Source organism: Schistocerca piceifrons, chromosome 2, assembly GCF_021461385.2.
Source record: "Schistocerca piceifrons isolate TAMUIC-IGC-003096 chromosome 2, iqSchPice1.1, whole genome shotgun sequence".
NCBI lineage: Eukaryota > Metazoa > Arthropoda > Insecta > Orthoptera > Acrididae > Schistocerca > Schistocerca piceifrons.
In genome coordinates this window covers 719,262,416-719,282,416 of record NC_060139.1, presented here as the reverse complement: position 1 = coordinate 719,282,416, position 20,001 = coordinate 719,262,416, and the positions used below count along the sequence as shown (strand labels likewise).

At 38.6% G+C, this 20,001-nt stretch overlaps 1 protein-coding gene and 1 pseudogene across 1 annotated transcript in view; one reads left to right on the top strand and one right to left on the bottom strand.

The window, feature by feature from the left end:
* The window catches only part of LOC124775795 (protein CFAP210), a 183,414-nt gene that overhangs the window by 123,561 nt on the left and 39,852 nt on the right, over window positions 1–20,001 (bottom strand). The window contains exons 3-4 of the mRNA XM_047250626.1: window positions 19,570–19,754; window positions 15,991–16,099 (exon numbers count right to left, since the gene is read on the bottom strand). Coding sequence (XP_047106582.1) covers window positions 15,991–16,099; window positions 19,570–19,754 — 294 coding nt within the window. The remainder of the gene's footprint in view (window positions 1–15,990; window positions 16,100–19,569; window positions 19,755–20,001) is intronic.
* LOC124778360 lies at window positions 14,224–14,340 on the top strand (annotated as a pseudogene).

The window sequence follows — 20,001 nt, the reverse complement described above, 5'->3', positions numbered from 1 at the left end:
GGAGGAATGAATTAAAATGTCATGACTATGTGATAATTTTCCTGCATGAACAGTGAACATATAGCAAGCAATAAACTTTTTCTTTTAATAATTTTGTGGGGGAATCAATAAGAAAAGTTTTGAAAAGATTGGACATTATGTGTAAAGTTTCTTGCAAGTTCCTAAGTGCTCTCATCCTCAAATACTTGATGAACATAGAAAGGGTATTTGTGCATGGTCAGTTACGCTGCATCAAAAAATATGCACAATTTCTAACTGTAACTTTCCTTACTGTGTAAAATCCTTAACATAAAATGACATCTATTAATTAGTATATTATGACAGCATTTTAAATATGGTCAATAATCATATGAAATATTGAATATCAAATTTTGTCGTCCCTGGAAACTGTTACAAAGGCAACGAGCAACTGGGACTCTGCAAAACGAACCATGAGCCATGAATTGGGTTAGGCATTTAGTAATATAGATATTTACTTGTTTATAATGCTATTTTTGAAATAAAATATTTTCTCCATAAATACTATTTACACCAAATTATTACTTATCATATAACTTTATAACACATATTGTTACGTGCCATGCAGTTACTGAGACCTTTCAGTGCTTGAATATAAATATTGTTGTGCTGTAGTTAACACACATGGCGCAGCTAACAAGGGAACCTCCCCATCGAACCCCCCTCACATTTAGTTATAAGTTGGCACAGTGGATAGGCCTTGAAAAACTGAACACAGATCAATCGAGAAAACACGAAGAAGTTGCGTGGAACTATGAAAAAAATAAGTGAAATATGCAAACTGAGTAGTCCATGCCAGAGATATACAACATCAAGGAGACAGTAGCTCAGTAGCGCCGTGGCTGGTGGTTAGCGTGAGCAGCTGTGGAACGAGAGGTACTTGGTTCAAGTCTTCCCTCGAGTGAAAATTTTAATTTTTTATTTTCGCAAAGTTATGATCTGTCCATTCGTTCATTGACGTCTCTGATCACTGTAATAAGTTTAGTGTCTATGTTTTGCGACTGCACCGCAAAACCGTGCGATTAGTAGACGAAAGGACGTGCCTCTCTAATGGGAACCGAAAACATTTGATCGCAAGGTCATAGGTCAATCGATTCCTCCACAGGAAAACACGTCTGATATATTCTATACGACACATGACAGGAATATGTTGTCGACCCACCTAACTTGTAAACTTGGCGAATGGGTAAAAAGATTCTTCTACCTTGCCCAATTTAGGTTTTCTTGTGGATCTGATAATCACTCCCAAAAAAGTGATGAAATCACAAGAGTTTGTCTCGTAAACTGCAACAAATGAATGCAACAGTTTCACACTCGCACAGTTTTCCCTGTGCTCTGTCAAAACATATGTTTTTAACGTTTTCAAATTTTTCCATGTGTACACCGTCAAATCCTGCATATGTCCAAGCAAATCTGAACATGTCCTGGAACTGTGGAGAGCGAAGTTGATTGTGTGTGTGTGCCTGAACTTTGATAATTGCCTGAAAATAAAAAATTAAAATTTTCACTCGAGGGAAGACTTGAACCAAGGACCTCTCGTTCCAAAGCTGCTCACGCTAACCACAGGACCACAGCATTACTGTGCTGACACTGTCCTTAATGTTGCCTATCTTGCGCATGGACTACTCAGTTTGTATATTTTGCTTTTTTTTCATTGTTCCACACAACTTCTTCCTGTTTCTTCGATTGATCTGTGTTCAGTTTCTCAAGGCCTATCCACTGTACCAACTTATAACTAAATCTGAGGGGGGTGCGATGGGGAGGTTCCCTTGTAAGTACAACTGAGACACCACCCATGGCTAATGTAAGAGACAATGGAAGCAGATCACTTCGGGCTGGCCAGTCGGCGTTATGTAAGGGACTATCCACTAATAGAACAAGTACTGACATCACACCATCGAGGCAGTTACCACATACTATGACCAAACAGAGGGATCAGAGGCAGAATAAAATAGGTGCAGCAGGAAGACAGACAGCTGTACTGTGGGTGACCTGATTTCTTTACACCTGACCTGTGGCTGTGTTGTGGCCTACATGATAAGAACTCATTTCTAGAGAAAGTCTTTGTAATCTACCAGCCACCAGCTCTGACAGGGGTTCTATGATAGTCAATGAGTCTAGACGGATCAACAAGTCACCACTTCCAGACTCCACTGCTGCTAGCTGCAACCCTGCTTTTCGTGCTGAGTCTAGGGTTGTCAATTTAGTACCCTCCAGCCACCTGTGGGCTTCAGGTGTTGCTGGATTCCTACCGTGGAGGCCTACAGTTTGAGCCTGTACAGCGGCTCAGCTGCTACTGCCTGTGCCAGCAGACTCTTTGCTGCTTGCTTCTACTCATGTGGGCAGATACTGCTGGTGTGTGTCATCCCATCCATGCTAGGCCCAAGGCACGATTCTGCACACCTTGACATGCCCCGTCCTGCACAGCCAGGCTGCCTCTAGCCTGCTTTGTGAGCTGCCAACGACTTCAGGCTCAGTGTTCTTGCCGAGATGTTGTTTCACTGGGTATGTGATCCTCCAAGCTGTCAGGCTGCCTGCTGATGGCCACACCTCTTCACTGGCCATATACAGCCTATGTCCTGGGGGCTTCAGGCTCTCTGGGCACTGTCAAGACTGTTGCAGCTCATTGAGCAAGAAATGGATGTCTGAAAAATGATGTTTTTGTGACAATATGTTGGACGAACACCAGGCATCCACTCACCCTCCACCATTACCCCACCCAATGTGGTGAACTACAGGCTTCCCGACTTCTGACAACCTACCTCCACCATCCACAGTTGAAGCCAACCACTCATTACCTCTAAAATATTCCGATAATTTGTAGAAACAGTGGCTAATGAGATATGTTTTTAATTTTCTTTATGAACGATGCTTCATTCAGTGCATGACAATTCATGTCTACTCCTGGTGGTAAGAAGTCATTATTACTTGTTTGAAACTGCTAACTTGGATCTTTGTGAGGTTAAGACTTAAACTGTTTGCTGTGAACAACTTGTAAGCCAGTTCAGTTATCATCTGAAGTATGTCTGCTTGGGTTGAGTTTGAACCCTTGATTAGTATGTTTACATTGTCAGAAACATTACACTGGGCCTAGTAGCAATCCCTGTAACACTCTACACATTATGTTCCCCAATTCTAAGGTTATTTTCATGCCTGATTGTAAGATACTGCCTGTTAATGATACCCTCTGTTTTCTATTATGGTGGTAAGATTCCATCCTTGCAAGAGAGATGCCTTTAATGCTATAACACTCTAGTTAGTAAGTAAATATTTTTGTTTCATACAATGGAAGCTTTTGGCAAGGTCACAGAATATAACAGAATAATTTTTCTTGTTTGTCTCTGCTAGCAGTTCTTATATACATTTTGGACTGCTTTTTGTGCAAAGAAGCCTTTGCAAATGCCAAACTGAGAGGTGATTGATAAGTTCTGATCAGTTAAATGAGTCGGTATCCTATCATAGCCCACTTTCTCAAATAGTTTTGAAAAGGTTGAAAGGAAATATATAGGTCTGTAATTACAGATGGTTTGCTAATCTACAGTTTTGTAGGTGGGTGTTACAACAGCAAATTTAAGTCTGTCAGGAAATATCCTCCAAGTCACTAATTGATTACAGAGAGAGCTTATGGGTAATCCTATCAAGTCAGCACAAGATTTTAATATTCTGCTAGAAACATCATCAACGCCATTAGAATTGCTACTTTTTAGTGACCTGATGGATTTTGTAATCTCCTTATGGGCTCCGTTTTTAAAAGTAATGTTTGCTGGCGGTGCATGCAGTATCTGCACAAGTATTCCTTATATCAATAACAGCATGGCTTGGTAGCTCAGTGGGTAAGTGCCAGGCTATCAACCCTAGGGTCCATTGTTTAGTAACTGGCCAATTCTAGAATTTTTCAGTCATCTATTATGTTTTAGCTCTGTAAATGGTTTTTACGAGTGAAAAATCCAAGCAGCACCATGGTTTGAACCCCACAATAAACTTCACATCTCACTATAATCAGTTCAAAAGCTGAAAAAGGAAAGGGCCCTTGCTTAGAAAAGCACTGTGATGTTAAAATTAGGTTGAATACAGGTTTCCTTTTCCTATCTCGATAACACCCCCTCTTTCAATTCATCTTTTAACTATTACATATACATCTCCATTAGGGATTTGGACAACACTACACTTGCTGAAGTCCAGTTCAATGTGAAACTCTTTGGTATACATCAAGCAATTTCATTTTTTGTAACTGGGTGTCTTACAGAAATACAGACATTTCAAGAACAGGTGTCCCATTTCCAAACCACTTTATTTGATTTATAGGTTTCTGCTAAACACTACAAAGCATTTGAATATAAAAAGGTGAGACATTTCCAAAGGTTCCTTAATCTTATTTCAGTATAATGAGAACACTGTATGATAAAGTCAGCACACATTCTGTTGCAGTTCATTTTGTTCTCCAATGTTGTTGTTCCAGGAGGGTTACTCTCTTTCAGTTGGTTGGGGGTTATTGCTACCACACAGTACATCCATCCCATAGGAGGGTTGTTAGTTTGTGAGATAAGAACCCCTGAGTTCCCAGTTGGGGGTTATCGCTACCACACAGTACATCCATCCCATAGGGGGGTTGTTAGTTTGTGAGATAAGAACCCCTGAGTTCCCTTGTGCAGAGAGGGAAATATAGGTCAACTCATGCACAGCCTTGCAAAACTAAGCAATCCTTATACAATTGAAGAAAGTACAATTAAGTTTGATGATGAGGTAATTACACATAGAGCATAGATTTGTAAAAGGAATGGATGGGGACAGAATTTGGGCATGTCCTTTTCAAATGAGCCATCACACCATTTGCCTTAAGTAAGTCAGAGGAACCACTGAAATTGTAAATTGGAATGTTCTGATGGCATATAAATAGCAATCCTCCCAAACAAGAGTCCAGTTTGTTAACTTTGCACCATCCTGTTGCATTTTTACGAGTGCATGGTGGCTGCTGAAGCATGCACAGAACAGACTGCTACAGAGGAACTGGTGACACTCATCGTGCCCCAGAAGAGAAAATCAGTATTCCCCAAACACATACCCAATCATTAACTAGAAGAATTTCCTGAGGTTCTCAGCATTTGACATGGCCCAGGAGGCATGTTTATGTTATCTAACTCCACAGATGCTGACAGGATTAACACCTCTCAAGAATCTAAGCTGTACTGGCAAATTCCATCTCCCCCATAATAATGCAGGTAGGTTAGAAAATTGAAATCCACTATCGCTGAAACTCAGTGGGCATTGCTTATTTGTGGAAAAAAGCTGAAATGCTCAACTCCATTTTCAAATGTTCCTTTATAAAGGAAAACCCAGGAGTATCATCCCAATTTAATCCTAGCACCAATGAAAAGATGAGTGACATAAGTATTACAATCAGTGGCTTTGAGAACCAGCTAGAAATGTTAATGTTAAACAAAGCTCTAGGGCCCAATGGAAACCCTACCAGATTCTATGCTGAATTTGTAGCTGAGTTGCCCCTCTTCTATACTGAATTTGTGGCTGAGTTAGCCCTTTCAAAGAAAAACCCATGCCCAGTTCTCAGGAAAAAGCACAGGTCATGCCCATCTACAAGAAGGGTAGTAGAAGTGATCCACAAAATTACCATCCAATATCCTTGACACTGATTGGCTGTTAAATCTTATAACACATTCTGAGTTCAGACATAATGAGGTATTTTGAACAGAATGGCCTCCTCCTTGTCAGCCAGCATGGATTCCGAAAACATCAATCATATGAAACCCGGCTTGCACTTTTCTCACATGACATACTGAAAGCTTTCAGTCAAGGCAAGCAGATGGATGCAGCAGTTCTTGATTTCCAAAAAGCATTTGGCTCAGTGCCACACTTATGCTTATTGAAAAAAGTGAAATTTGTGACTGGATTGAGGAATTTTTGGTAGGTAGGACACAGTATGTGTCTGAGGTTACTAGTAATATTGTCTGCAAGGTCATTAATGTATAACATGAACAGCAAGGGTCCCAATACACTTCCCTGTAGCACACCTGAAATTACTTCTACATCTGATAATGACTCTCCATCTGTTGGAAATTACTTCTACATCTGATAATGACTCTCCATCTGTTGGATGGAGAGTCATTATCAGATGTAGAAGTAATTTCAGGTGTGCTACAGGGAAGTGTATTGGGACCCTTGCTGTTCATGTTATACATTAATGACCATGCAGACAATATTACTAGTAACCTCAGACTTTTTTTAGATGATGCAGTTATCCATAAAGAAGCTGCATAAATATGCAGTCAGATCTTGATAAGATTTCAGACTGGTATAAAGATTGACAACTTGCTTTAAATGTTCAAAAATATAAAACTGTGCCCTTCACAAAATGAAAAAACATAGTTTCCTATGATTATGACATCAGTGAGTCACTGCGGGAATCAGTCAACTCATGCAAGTACCTAGGTGTAACACTTTGTAGTGATATGAAATGGAGACATGGGTAAGCAGTTGGTAGACTTCAGTTTATTGGTAGAATACTGGAGAAGTGCAATCAGTCTACAAAGGAGATTGCTTACAAATTACTCGTACAAGTGGTTCTAGAATATTGCTCAAGTGGGTGGGACCTTTACCAAATAGGATTAACAGGTGATATTGAGTATATATAAAGAAGGACAGCATGAATGGTCCCAAGATTGTTTCATTTGTGGGAGAGTGTCACAGATATACTGAAGAAATTAAACTGGCAGACTCTTGAAGATAAGACAAACTATCCCAAGAAAGTTTACTAATAAAGTTGCAAAAACTAACTTTAAATGATGACACCAGGATATACCTCAACCCTCTATGTATCGCTCAGCAGGGATTGTGAGGATAAGATTAGAATAATTATGGCACACACAGAGGCACTCAAACAATCATGTGAATGGAGTGAGAAGAACTGGTACAATGAGATGTACTCTCTGACAGCACTTCACAGTGGTTTACAGAATAGGGATGTAGAATTAAAATATGTAACATCCACTACATATATATGTGGCCACAAAGTCACCTACAGGTCACAGATCCACAGCCTATTTTGAAAGAGTACATATTAGCCAAGGAAACTCAGTGAACATCTTATGATAAACACAGTATTCAACAACTACAAAAGCTCCTGCCAATTTAACAAATACATACTGTTTAGTGGAATGACAACTTCGAATTTGGAACTAATGCATGCCTTAGAGGAAAACCTCTGTAGAAAACAGACCACAGGATACAAGATATTCATATAAAATTAAATAATTAAACAATTAAAAGTCCTATAATAAAGAAATAATTAAGACAATATTATGGAAAGGATAGATTGCTACTCACCAATAGCAGACAAACACATGCACACACAGCCACAGACAGTCGTTGTATGTGTGTATGTTGTCTAATTTGGATGAAGGCATTTCTGGCTGAAATCTTACATGTTTGACAGTCTTTTTGTTGTGCCTAACTATGACTCAACATCTCTGCTGTATGGTGAGCAGCATGCTATGCTTTCCATAATAGTCTCATTAGTCCATTAAAGCATGCAGCTTTACTGTATGGTTAAATGATGATGGCGTCCTCTTGGGTAAAATATTCTGGAGGTAAAATAGTCTCCCGTTCGGATTTCCGGGCGGGGACTACTCAAGAGGACGTAGCTATCAGGATAAAGAAAACCGGCAATCTATGGATCGGAGTGTGGAATGTCAGATCCCTTAATCAGGCAGGTAGATTAGAGACTTTAAAAAGGGAAACGGATAGGTTAAAGATAGATATAGTGGTAATTAGTGAAGTTCATTGGCAGGAGGAACAAGACTTTTGGTCAGGTGAATACAGGGTTATAAATACAAAATCTAAAAGGGTTAATACAGGAGTAGGTTTAGTAATGAATAAAAAAATAGGAGTGCAGGTAAGTTACTACAAACAGCATAGTGAACGCATTATTGTGGCCAAAATAGACACGAAGCCCATGCCTACTACAGTAGTACAAGTTTATATGCCAACTAACTCTGCAGATGATGAAGAAATTGATGAAACGTATGATGAGATAAAAGAAATTATTCAACTAGTGAAGAGAGACGAAAAATTAATAGTCATGGGTGACTGCAATTCTGGAGTAGGATAAGGGAGAGAAGGAAACATAGTAGGTGAATATGGATTGGGGGTAAGAAATGAAAGAGGAAGTCATCTGGTAGAATTTTGCACAGAGCATAACTTAATCATAGCTAACACTTGGTTCAAGAATCATAAAATAAGGTTGTATACATGGAAGAATCCTGGAGATACTAGAAGATATCAGATAGATTATGCAATGGTAAGAGACAGATTTAGGAACCAGGTTTTAAATTGTAAGACATTTCCAGGGGCAGATGTGGACTCTGACCACAATCTATTGGTTATGAACTGTAGATTAAAACTGAAGAAACTGCAAAAAGGTGGGAATTTAAGGAGATGGGACCTGGATAAACTGACTAAACCAGAGGTTGTACAGAGTTTCAGGGAGAGCATAAGGGAACAATTGACAGGAATGGGGGAAAGACATACAGTAGAAGAAGAATGGGTAGCTCTGAGGGGTGAAGTAGTGAAGGCAGCAGAGGATCAAGTAGGTAAAAAGACGAGGGCTAGTAGAAAACCTTGGGTAACAGAAGAAATATTGAATTTAATTGATGAAAGGAGAAAATATAAAAACGCAGTAAATGAAGCAGGCAAAAAGGAATGCAAACGTCTCAAAAATGAGATCAACAGGAAGTGCAAAATGGTTAAGGAGGGATGGTTAGAGGACAAATGTAAGGATGTAGAGGCTTATCTCACTTGGGGCAACATAGATACTGCCTACAGGAAAATTAAAGAGACCTTTGGAGAAAAGAGAGCCACTTGTATGAATATCAAGAGCTGAGATGGAAATCCAGTTCTAAGCAAAGAAGGGAAAGCAGAAAGGTGGAAGGATTATATAGAGGGTCTATACAAGAGGGATGTACTTGAGGACAACAATATGGAAATGGAAGAGGATGTAGATGAAGATGAAATGGGAGATACGATACTGCGTGAAGAGTTTGACAGAGCACTGAAAGACCTGAGTCGAAACAAGGGTCCGGGAGTAGACAACATTCCATTGGAACTACTGACGGCCTTGGGAGAGCCAGTCCTGACAAAACTCTACCATCTGGTGAGCAAGATGTATGAGACAGGCGAAATCCCCTCAGACTTCAAGAGGAATATAATATCCTATTACAAAGAAAGCAGGTGTTGACTGATGTGAAAATTACTGAACTATCAGTTTAATAAGTCACAGCTGCAAAATACTAACACATATCCTTACAGACGAATGGAAAAACTGGTAGAAGCCGACCTCAGGGAAGATCAGTTTGGATTCCGCAGCAATGTTGGAACACGTGAGGCAATACTGACCCTACAACTTACTTTAGAAAATAGATTAAGGAAAGGCAAACCTACATTTCTAGTATATGTAGACTTAGAGAAAGCATTTGACAGTGTTGACTGGAATACTCTCTTTCAAATTCTAAAGATGGCAGGGGTAAAATACAGGGAGCAAAAGGCTATTTACAATTTGTAAAGAAACCAGATGGCAGTTATAAGTGTCGAGGGGCATGAAAGGGAAGCAGTGGTTGGGAAGGGAGTGAGACAGGGTTGTAGCTTCTCCCTGATGTTATTCAACCTGTATATTGAGCAAGCAGTAAAGGAAACAAAAGAAAAATTCAGAGTAGGAATTAAAATCCATGGAGAAGAAATAAATACTTTGAGGTTTGCCGATGACATTGTAATTGTCAGATACAGAAAAGGACTTGGAAGACCAGTTGAACGGATTGGACAGTGTCTTGAAAGGAGGATATAAGATGAACATCAACAAAAGCAAAACGAGTATAATGGAATGTAGTCGAATTAAGTCGGGTGATGCTGAGGGAATTAGATTAGGAAATGAGACACTTAAAGTAGTAAAGGAGTTTTGCTACTTGGAGAGCAAAATAACTGGTGATGGTCAAAGTGGAGAGGATATAAAATGTAGACTGGCAATGGCAAGGAAAGCGTTTCTGAAGAAGAGAAATTTGTTAACATCGAGTATATAGTTAAGTGTCAGGAAGTCGTTTCTGAAAGAATTTTATGGAGTGTAGCCATGTATGGAAGTGAAACATGGACGATAAATAGTTTGGACAAGAAGAGAATAGAAGCTTTCGAAATATGGTGCTACAGAAGAATGCTGAAGATTAGATGGGTAGATCACATAACTAATGAGGAGGTATTGAATAGAATTGGGGAGAAGAGGAGTTTGTGGCATAATTTGACAAGAAGAAGGGACTGGTTGGTAGGACATGTTCTGAGGCATCAGAGGATCACAAATTTAGCATTGGAGGGTAGTGTGGAGGGTAAAAATCGTAGAGGGAGACCAAGAGATGAATACACTAAGCAGATTCAGAAGGATGTAGGTTGCAGTAAGTACTGGGAGATGAAGAAGCTTGCACAGGATAGAGTAGCATGGAGAGTTACATCAAACCAGTCTCAGGACTGAAGACCACAACAACAGTATAGTCCATCTTGGATTTTCCAGTTGAAGAATCAGTTGAGACTGGGAAATATGATACGCTAGTACAAAAAAGACAGTGCTGTGAGAATGAGAACAAATAGAAGAACTCAAAAAACAATAACATATCCTTTGCTCCATATGCAGGCTTGAACTTCAAAAACAAACATATACCCAGTGCCTCCTATGAAGACACGAAAAAGTCAACAGGTCTAACATCAGCAGATAAATATAATTGGAAGGTGGTGACATACAGCAAAAGAAGAAACAAGCCCACAGCTGTACAAGATTCCGAGTTTCTAGTAATAGGAGATTCGCTCTTGAAAAATATCGCTGTCCCCAACTGCAAAATAGACATGCGACCTGGGATAAGACTGCAACAACTCGGCAAACATTTCAAAAATATTGTGAAACGAGTGGCTACAGAACAGGACACAAAACGCAAATGAAATTACAAAGGTGTTTTTATACATGTTGGAAGAAGCTCATTTAAAAGCAGCAGCGAAGATGAATTAGTGAATGAAACAAGAAACATGATCTGTGCAGCAAGAAGTGTTTACGAAGGATCCAGGCTCATGCTTAGCGGAATCGTAAAAAGGAGGTCAGTGAGTGACACACACATCCAAAATAAACAGTGCCATCAAACAAGAGTGTGATTGTCTAGGTGCTATCTTCATAGACCCAAATTCCTGTGTGAAAATTGTCTGGGAAAGGATGGCACACATTTAAATAGATTAGGTTCGGTAACACTCAGCAGAATGTATCTACATCTACATCCATACTCCACAAGCCACCTGACGGTGTGTGGCGGAGGGTACTCTTAGTACCTCTATCGGTTCTCCCTTCTATTCCAGTCTCGTATTGTTCGTGGAAAGAAAGATTGTTGGTATGCCTCTGTGTGGGCTCTAATCTCTCTGATTTTATCCTCATGGTCTCTTTGCAAGATATACATAGGAGGGAGCAATATACTGGTTGACGCCTTGGTGAAGGTACATTCTCGAAACTTCAACAAAAGCCCATACCAAGCTACTGAGCATCTCTCTTGCAGAGTCTTCCACTGGAATTTATCTATCATCTACGTAATGCTTTCGCGATCACTAAATGATCCTGTAACAAAGCGTGCTGATCTCCGTTGGATCTTCTCTATATCTTCTATCAACCCTATCTGGTACGGATCCCACACCGGTGAGCAGTATTCAAGCAGTGGGCGAACAAGTGTACTGTAACCTGCTTCCTTTGTTTTCAGATTGCATTTCCTTAGGATCCCCCCAATGAATATTAGTCTGGCATTTGCTTTACCGGCAATTAATTTTATATGGTCATTTCATTTTAAATCACTCTTAATGCCTACTCCCAGATAATTTATGGAATTAACTGCTTCCAGTTGCTGACCTGCTATATTGTAGCTAAACATAAAGTATCTTTCTTTCTATGTATTCGCAGCACATTACACTTGTCTACATTAAGATTGAATTGCCATTCCCTGCACCATGCCTCAATACGTTGCATATCCTCCTGTATTTCAGCACAATTTTCCATTGTATGCAGATGTTTGTAAAATCATTAGAAACAAGGGAAACTAACACTGTATAGGGGGGTGAAAAATCAGGAAATCTGATATCCACAAAAAACAGAGATAATATAAAAGAATATAGGACAAAAACAAGCATAGAATCAGGACATTCAGTTATAAAAATAATGCACCAGAATATACAATACTTAAAAAATAATGTAACCCAATTATAAATAATGCTAAATGAAGAAACTCCTGACATTCTAGCTCTGACAGAACACGGTTTAAATGACCATGATATTTTAAATCTTACTGTTGCAAATTACAATGTAACAGCCAGTTCATGCAGGAGGTATAGTAAGGGAGGTGCAGCGCCTATACTAACCCATAACAAAGTAAGCAAAAACCATATAAACAGCCTTGTAGTCGAAGTAACAGGCCAAAAAATAGTTCTAAGTAGTTCCTCGCTGTACATCTAAAACATCTACAGACTGCCAAATGGGTGCATAGAAACATTCATTGAAAACATAGGAGAGCTCTTACATATTATCCTATGCAAGAACTGTGCACTTGTACTACTAGGTGACCTAAACATAAACACATTGCAAGACACAAAAGACAGTAGAGAGCTCCTAAACACAATGAAAACATATGTCTTATACAATGCCATAGCTACTCCCACAAAATTCAAATATTGTCCCGATACTAGAGATAACAACACACAACACAACCATAGCACAAGAAAACAGAAACGCTTCCATGAGCAAAAAAAAAAAAAAAAAATAAAAAAATAAAAAAAAAAATTAAAAAAAAATCATATGCTGGACCAAAAGCCCTTGCAAAAGTCCCTTCATTCTTGAAAGAAATAAACAATTAAAATATTTTCAAAAAAATGTCTCAAAAATTTTCTAATAAATAATTTATTATAGTGTAAATGAATTTATGTGCACTAAAGCTCAAAACAATTGCAATGCCATTATTGTATCAAAAGAAAAATTGTACAAAACCTAATTTAATATGAAACAGCCCTAGAATAATTTTGTAATAAATTATATTTTTGTTAAACAGTAGACAGTAAATACTATGTACCTGTCGGTGCATGAAATGAAAATATATCTTGATCCGTATAATGTACTCTGTCAAAGGATGAATAAATATATAAATAAAATAAATAAATGGATATAAAATGCACACACTCAAAACACTAGTCTGTGAACATCCAATGGTATCGGGTTATAGGCCAGATTGTCAATGTGAACAGACTGGTACCAACTTTGTTTTGTGCTATTTCATACAATTTCAGAGTTGCAATTTAGAATACATTTTTGTTGTTGAATCACACAGTACCTTCAGCACTGTACAGTTCAATATTACTTTAACCTGACTGTAATTAATGTGAGGATTTCTACAAGGCATGGACTAGCACAATACATAAACATAGTATTTCATAAACAAAATTTGTCATTCCATCATTTCTTTTAAAACAGTTAAGAACAATAATAAGCAAAAATAGAAAATACTGATGCAGTTAATACTTGATTTCACTTTTGTACACTTAGAGGCAGATTAAGTGGTACTGAAAGCTTAATTTATGATTCTGATCACAGTCTTATGTTCACTACTCAATCACATACCTCCTGAATCTAATGAATCTGTTCTGTCAGAAATTTGTTTAAAGAAAAATAACTCAAAACTGTAATGTAAACAAAGAATGCACAGGTATAGACTCCAAAAAGTTTGAAAGTAAGGTTGAAATTAAATCAAACTTGAATTCCACTGTACGATCACATTTAAAATGTAATCTCAAAAAATAGACAAAAATTAATTCACTTGTGTTTTGCAATTTGTAATAGATTCCAGAACATTGTTCTTCGGATATGTTCTACCATCATGAACAAACCTATGTAAGTGGAAACAATGTGCCACTTGTATCACAGCTCTCGCAGTTGTTTATTAGATTTCAAAAATGCTACATGAAATTCAGTCATTCCACTGTTACTTCTTGCGAGATCTTTGAATCATGAAATTATTTTCAGTCGAGGTATATGTAACCTTGTGACATTTGTTCATTCGTCATGTCCTGAATGTCTGCATTGTAATGGGTATGATTTTGTGAAGTTATATGATGACATTATGGAAAAGCTATAAAGAACAATAGGGCAACGGCCTTGCCACAGCGGACACACCGGTTCCCGTGAGATCACCGAAGTTAAGCGCTGTCAGGCATGGCCGGCAATTGGATGGGTGACCATCCAGCCGCCATGCGCTGTTGCCATTTTTCAGGGTGCACTCAGCCTCGTGATGCCAACTGAGGAGCTACTCGACCGAATAGTAGCGGCTCCGGTCAAAGAAAACCATCGTAACAACCGGGAGAGCGGTGTGCTGACCAAACGCCCCTCCTATCCGCATCCTCAACAGAGGATGACATGTCGGTCGTATGGTCCCGATGGGCCACTTGTGGCCTGGAGATGGAGTATAAAGAACAATAAATTACAAGAGTCAAACAACTATTGTTGCATTCATACTGGGTAACAACTTGCAATCTACTATAGTTGAGTCAGTGCAAGTTGATCATTGACAACTGCAGTGGGCTGGATATGGCAGCTTCACAGGTCTACCTCAACCAATAACATAACATGATTTTACATATGTCTGTATGGCAACACCTCAGTGTTGTCATGACTCTGTGGACGGCCACTGTCTACACCTGCAGCTGTTAGTGCTTCGCAGTTGAAAGCTGGCAATAGTGATACGAAGCACCAAGGATCGTCTTATGCCATCCCGACTACAGATGATGATTACAATTTCTACACCTATCTTCAGGTAAAGCTGAGTACTAATGAGTTTATTTAGTTTGAACACTTGCCTTCCCTACTGAAAATATCACATACCATCTTAGTGGCAGACTAATGTATAAGGACACTGTTTCAAATTAAAGGCTATACAACTTATAAGCAATAATTTGATATCTTCCAAATATTTGAAATGTTTTGAAAGTAATGCTTTATGGGGAACTGTGAGTGTTCCAACTGATTTGCTCACCCAGCATTTTTATATCTTGGATGCAAAATAGAAGGTAGAGGTATCAAATTCTACTTCCCAACTGAAACTGGTGAGGGATTTTAAACTTCCTAGCAGGTTCAAAGTATGTGCCAGACTCAGACTTGACCCTGGGACTACATCTTTTCTGGGCAAATGCTCTACTAAGTTACCCAAGCATAACTCACAACCTGTGGTCAAACCCCTACTTCTACCAGAACCTCATCTCCCACCTCCCATACTTCACAGAAGTTCTCCTGCATACCTTGCAAGAATAGAACCTTTGGAAAACAAAAAGATACTGTGCAAATATGAATTAGCCACAGGCTATGGGATTGTTATAAGAATGAATTTTTACTCTCCAGTGCAACATGCTGTGATTTGAAACTTCCTTGTAGATTTAAACTGTGTGCTGGACTGAGACTTGAACCTAGAACACTGGGATCAAAGTGTGAAGCTGGAAAGGTAGAATATGAGAAGATGAGGGTGGGTCATGAGTCATGCTTGGATAACTCAGTTGGTGGAGCACTTGAGTGCAAAAGGGGTAGTTCCCAGGTTCAAATTCCAGTCTGGCACACAGTTTTAGTTTTCCATACAGTTTCAAGAGTTCACTTCTTTCTTAGTCATTAGATGAATCACACTGATGTCTGCAAGTACAGAGATGACATACTGTAACCTCATCTGCAAATTTTCCAAGGCATAGTTTATACAGACACCCTAATAATGAACAATAATGCCCATCCACAAGGACATGCTCAGGTAATTATGATTTATTACCATTCCACAAACAAATTGTGACTATACTACCATTATAGAACTACTAGGAAATGAATCTTTAAAGAATATCAATAAATGAATATTCTGCGACATACAAAATATGAATTACCTGTTCTTTATGTTTAGCTTCTGCAATCTGAACATCTCTGATTATAGCTTTTAACTCTTCCTTCTCTCCTATCTGGTCTTCTTCTCTTCTTTGTTCATTTTCTTCAATTCTGTGAATTAAATACAGACATAATGTAATATTGTGAACTGTTACAGTACATTTTTACATTTTTGAAAACATCAATACTGCATACATATAATAATATGCCTGCAGTTTTTTCTACATTTCTTCACCTTTAATCACATAATATTGCTATATTCTGCAAGAAAAAATTAAATGAGATGAAATAATTTATAAAAAATATGTAAACAAGGAAATAAAATTTAATCACCAAACTGAGTACAAAAGTCAAAACAAAAGAATCACTTAAAGATGAGAAAATAATTTGGTAACCTTCTAAGTAAATTTATAAATACAAGATGCAAAGAAAAGATGAATACAGATAAACACAAATTCAGTGATCTAAAGTGCTGAGAACTGTGTCACTCCTTGTCTTTCTAGGTTGAAGAAGGAAAAAAACCTTGATTGGTAGTACAGGCATAACTGTAAACAATGTTTCTTTACGTATTTTAAAAATTTAAAAAATAAAAGCACAAAATTTATGCCTAAATGAGCATACAAAATAACCTATGTATCAGATTTTGAATCAATAGACACAGCACTGATACTGCGTGAAGAGTTTGACAGAGCACTGAAAGACCTGAGTCGGAACAAGGTCCCCGGAGTAGACAACATCCCATTGGAACTACTGACGGCCTTGGGAGAGCCAGTCCTGTCAAAACTCTACCATCTGGTGAGCAAGATGTATGAAACAGGCGAAATACCCTCAGACTTCAAGAAGAATATAATAATTCCAATCCCAAAGAAATCAGGTGTTGACAGATGTGAAAATTACTGAACAATCAGTTTAATAAGCCACAGCTGCAAAATACTAACGCGAATTCTTTACAGACGAATGGAAAAACTAGTAGAAGCCGACCTCAGGGAAGATCAGTTTGGATTCCGTAGAAACACTGGAACACGTGAGGCAATACTGACCTTACGACTTATCTTAGACGAAAGATTAAGGAAAGGCAAACCTACATTTCTAGCATTTGTATACTTAGAGAAAGCTTTTGACAATGTTGATTGGAATACTTTCTTTCAAATTCTAAAGGTGGCAGGGGTAAAATACAGGGAGCAAAAGGCTATTTACAATTTGTACAGAAACCAGATGGCAGTTATAAGAGTCGAGGGACATGAAAGGGAAGCAGTGGTTGGGAAGGGAGTAAGACAGGGTTGTAGCCTCTCCCCAATGTTATTCAATCTGTATATTGAGCAAGCAGTAAAGGAAACAAAAGAAAAATTCGGAGTATGTATTAAAATCCATGGAGAAGAAATAAAAACTTTGAGGTTCGCCGATGACGTAATTCTGTCAGAGACAGCAAAGGACTTGGAAGAGCAGTTGAATGGAATGGACAGTGTCTTGAAAGGAGGATATAAGATGAACATCAACAAAAGCAAAACGAGTATAATGGAATGTAGTCGAATTAAGTCGGGTGATGCTGAGGGAATTAGATTAGGAAATGAGACACTTAAAGTAGTAAAGGAGTTTTGCTGTTTGGGGAGCAAAATAACTGATGATGGTCGAAGTAGAGAGGATATAAAATGTAGACTGGCAATGGCAAGGAAAGCGTTTCTGAAGAAGAGAAATTTGTTAACATCGAGTATAGATTTAAGTGTCAGAAAGTCATTTCTGAAAGAATTTTATGGAGTGTAGCCATGTATGGAAGTGAAACATGGACGATAAATAGTTTGGACAAGAAGAGAATAGAAGCTTTCGAAATGTGGCGCTACAGAAGAATGCTGAAGATTAGATGGGTAGATCACATAACTAATGAGGAAGTATTGAATAGGATTGGGGAGAAGAGAAGTTTGTGGCACAACTTGACCAGAAGAAGGGATTGGTTAGTAGGACATGTTCTGAGGCATCAAGGGATCACCAATTTAGTATTGGAGGGCAGCGTGGAGGGTATAAATCGTAGAGGGAGACCAAGAGAAGAATACACTAAGCAGATTCAGAAGGATGTAGGTTGCAGTAGGTTCTGGGAGATGAAGAAGCTTGCACAGGCTAGAGTAGCATGGAGAGCTGCATCAAACCAGTCTCAGGACTGAAGACCACAACAACAACAACAGACACAGCACAAGTAACGAACTAAAACTTTTTGCTGTCTGAGACCTGGCTTCAGACACCTGCCCGAGTTGAACTGGAAGAGCACTGGTCACTGTTCAGATACCCAAACAAACCATTCACCACAACTTCAACTACCTCTTGCCATTATCTAAGATGAGAAATATACTGGTGAAAATATTAACCTCATCCCCAAAAATGCTCCTCTGTTACCCAACTCTGCAATATCATAGCCTATCTCTACACCATTCCTACTTGCAATATGTCATTGTGCAAGTATTTCCTCTGTGGACAACCTGTCCATATATCCATTTAGGATTTCTTACTACAATCCAATAACAAGTATTTTCTGTCTTTCCTTAAGAAGGGCCACATATGAAAACATACACTTTCTCTACCTTTTGTAACCTGACTATTGTGCACCATTCTATGTTAATATAGCAATTAACCAGCTACCTAACTGTACAAGTGGCCACCATACAACTGTGGCTAACTATAAATGTTTGATGAATAGTCAACAGTGTGACTTTAACAGCTATTTCAACATCTCTGCCATAATGGCCATCACCCTCCTCTCCTACTCTGAACAATGCAGAAAGGTGATATCCTCACTCTGGTACATTCTCAGTTTCTGCAAGCTCCCTGGCCCTAACCTCCACTAGTTCTCATCTTCCCTTCTCTGTACTTGATGCCCTTCCCACTGCTTGACCTCATTATTTTTTCTTGTCATTTTGCATTTAAGTACTTTTCCATTCCAACACTGGACTCACTTTTTCCCATTCTCTTTCTCATACATATATATAATCTGCCACCCCTTTTCCTTCTTCCAATAGCTTCCCACTCCTCCTCACCTAGCCCGTTGTCCTCCTCCCCTGTGGCTTCAATGACTTCCTCTCTCTCCACCATTTATCTGCCTGGATAACCACAAACTCAAACTGTGTGTGTGTGTGTGTGTGTGTGTGTGTGTGTGTGTGTGTGTGTGTGTGTGTGTGTGTGTGTGAAGGGAGGGGGGGTGAGGGGGGGGGTGCACATGGATGCACCCATGTGCATATGTGTGGGGATGCATGCACGTGGGCATCTGCATGTGCAGCGTGCTTGTTTTTGATGTGTGTGCACCTGTGCAAAAGGTAAATAGAAGCAACCAACATACATCTGCATGTGTTTTCCTGTGCTCACTTTTATTCAGTACTCCAATTTTTGAATTTCTGTTATCGTTATATTTGTTATTTTTACCTCTTAATGAACTATTGAAAATCCAATCATTCTGCACAGTTAATTAATGTCAGCTGTAACAGTGACTACATCCAAAATTTCATGAGCAGCAATGATTCACAAAATTTAATCATTTATCAATGTGTGAAAAGTCTAGAAGGTATTCTATGCCAAGAACCATGCAAAACTGTTCTTACTGTTGCTTTATTTCCCTTTTATATTTTCTACACTTGCATATCTTCTTTGCAATTTCATCTAACTTTTCTCGATGTAATAATTCGGCATCTTCTTTAATTTTAACAGCATAAACAGTTTCTCTTTGTGCTTCATCTTCCTTCAACTGCTTGTTGAACTTTACTTGGGCATCCCGTTCTCGCAGTACCTGTAATTACTTTATTATTGAAGTCATAAAATAGACACAGATTATGGCCAAAGATGGAACACTCAGATTAAAATCTATGATTCTGATTTCACCACTTTCTAATATGTACTGAAAAACAGAAAAACAATTTGTCTGAAACATATTGGATATAGTATTTTTCTCTAATGCAAGTACACTAAGTAATTTCACTGGTGGTTTCCTTTTTTAATTTGGTATGTAATTAATGTACTATTAATTGGTTTATCAT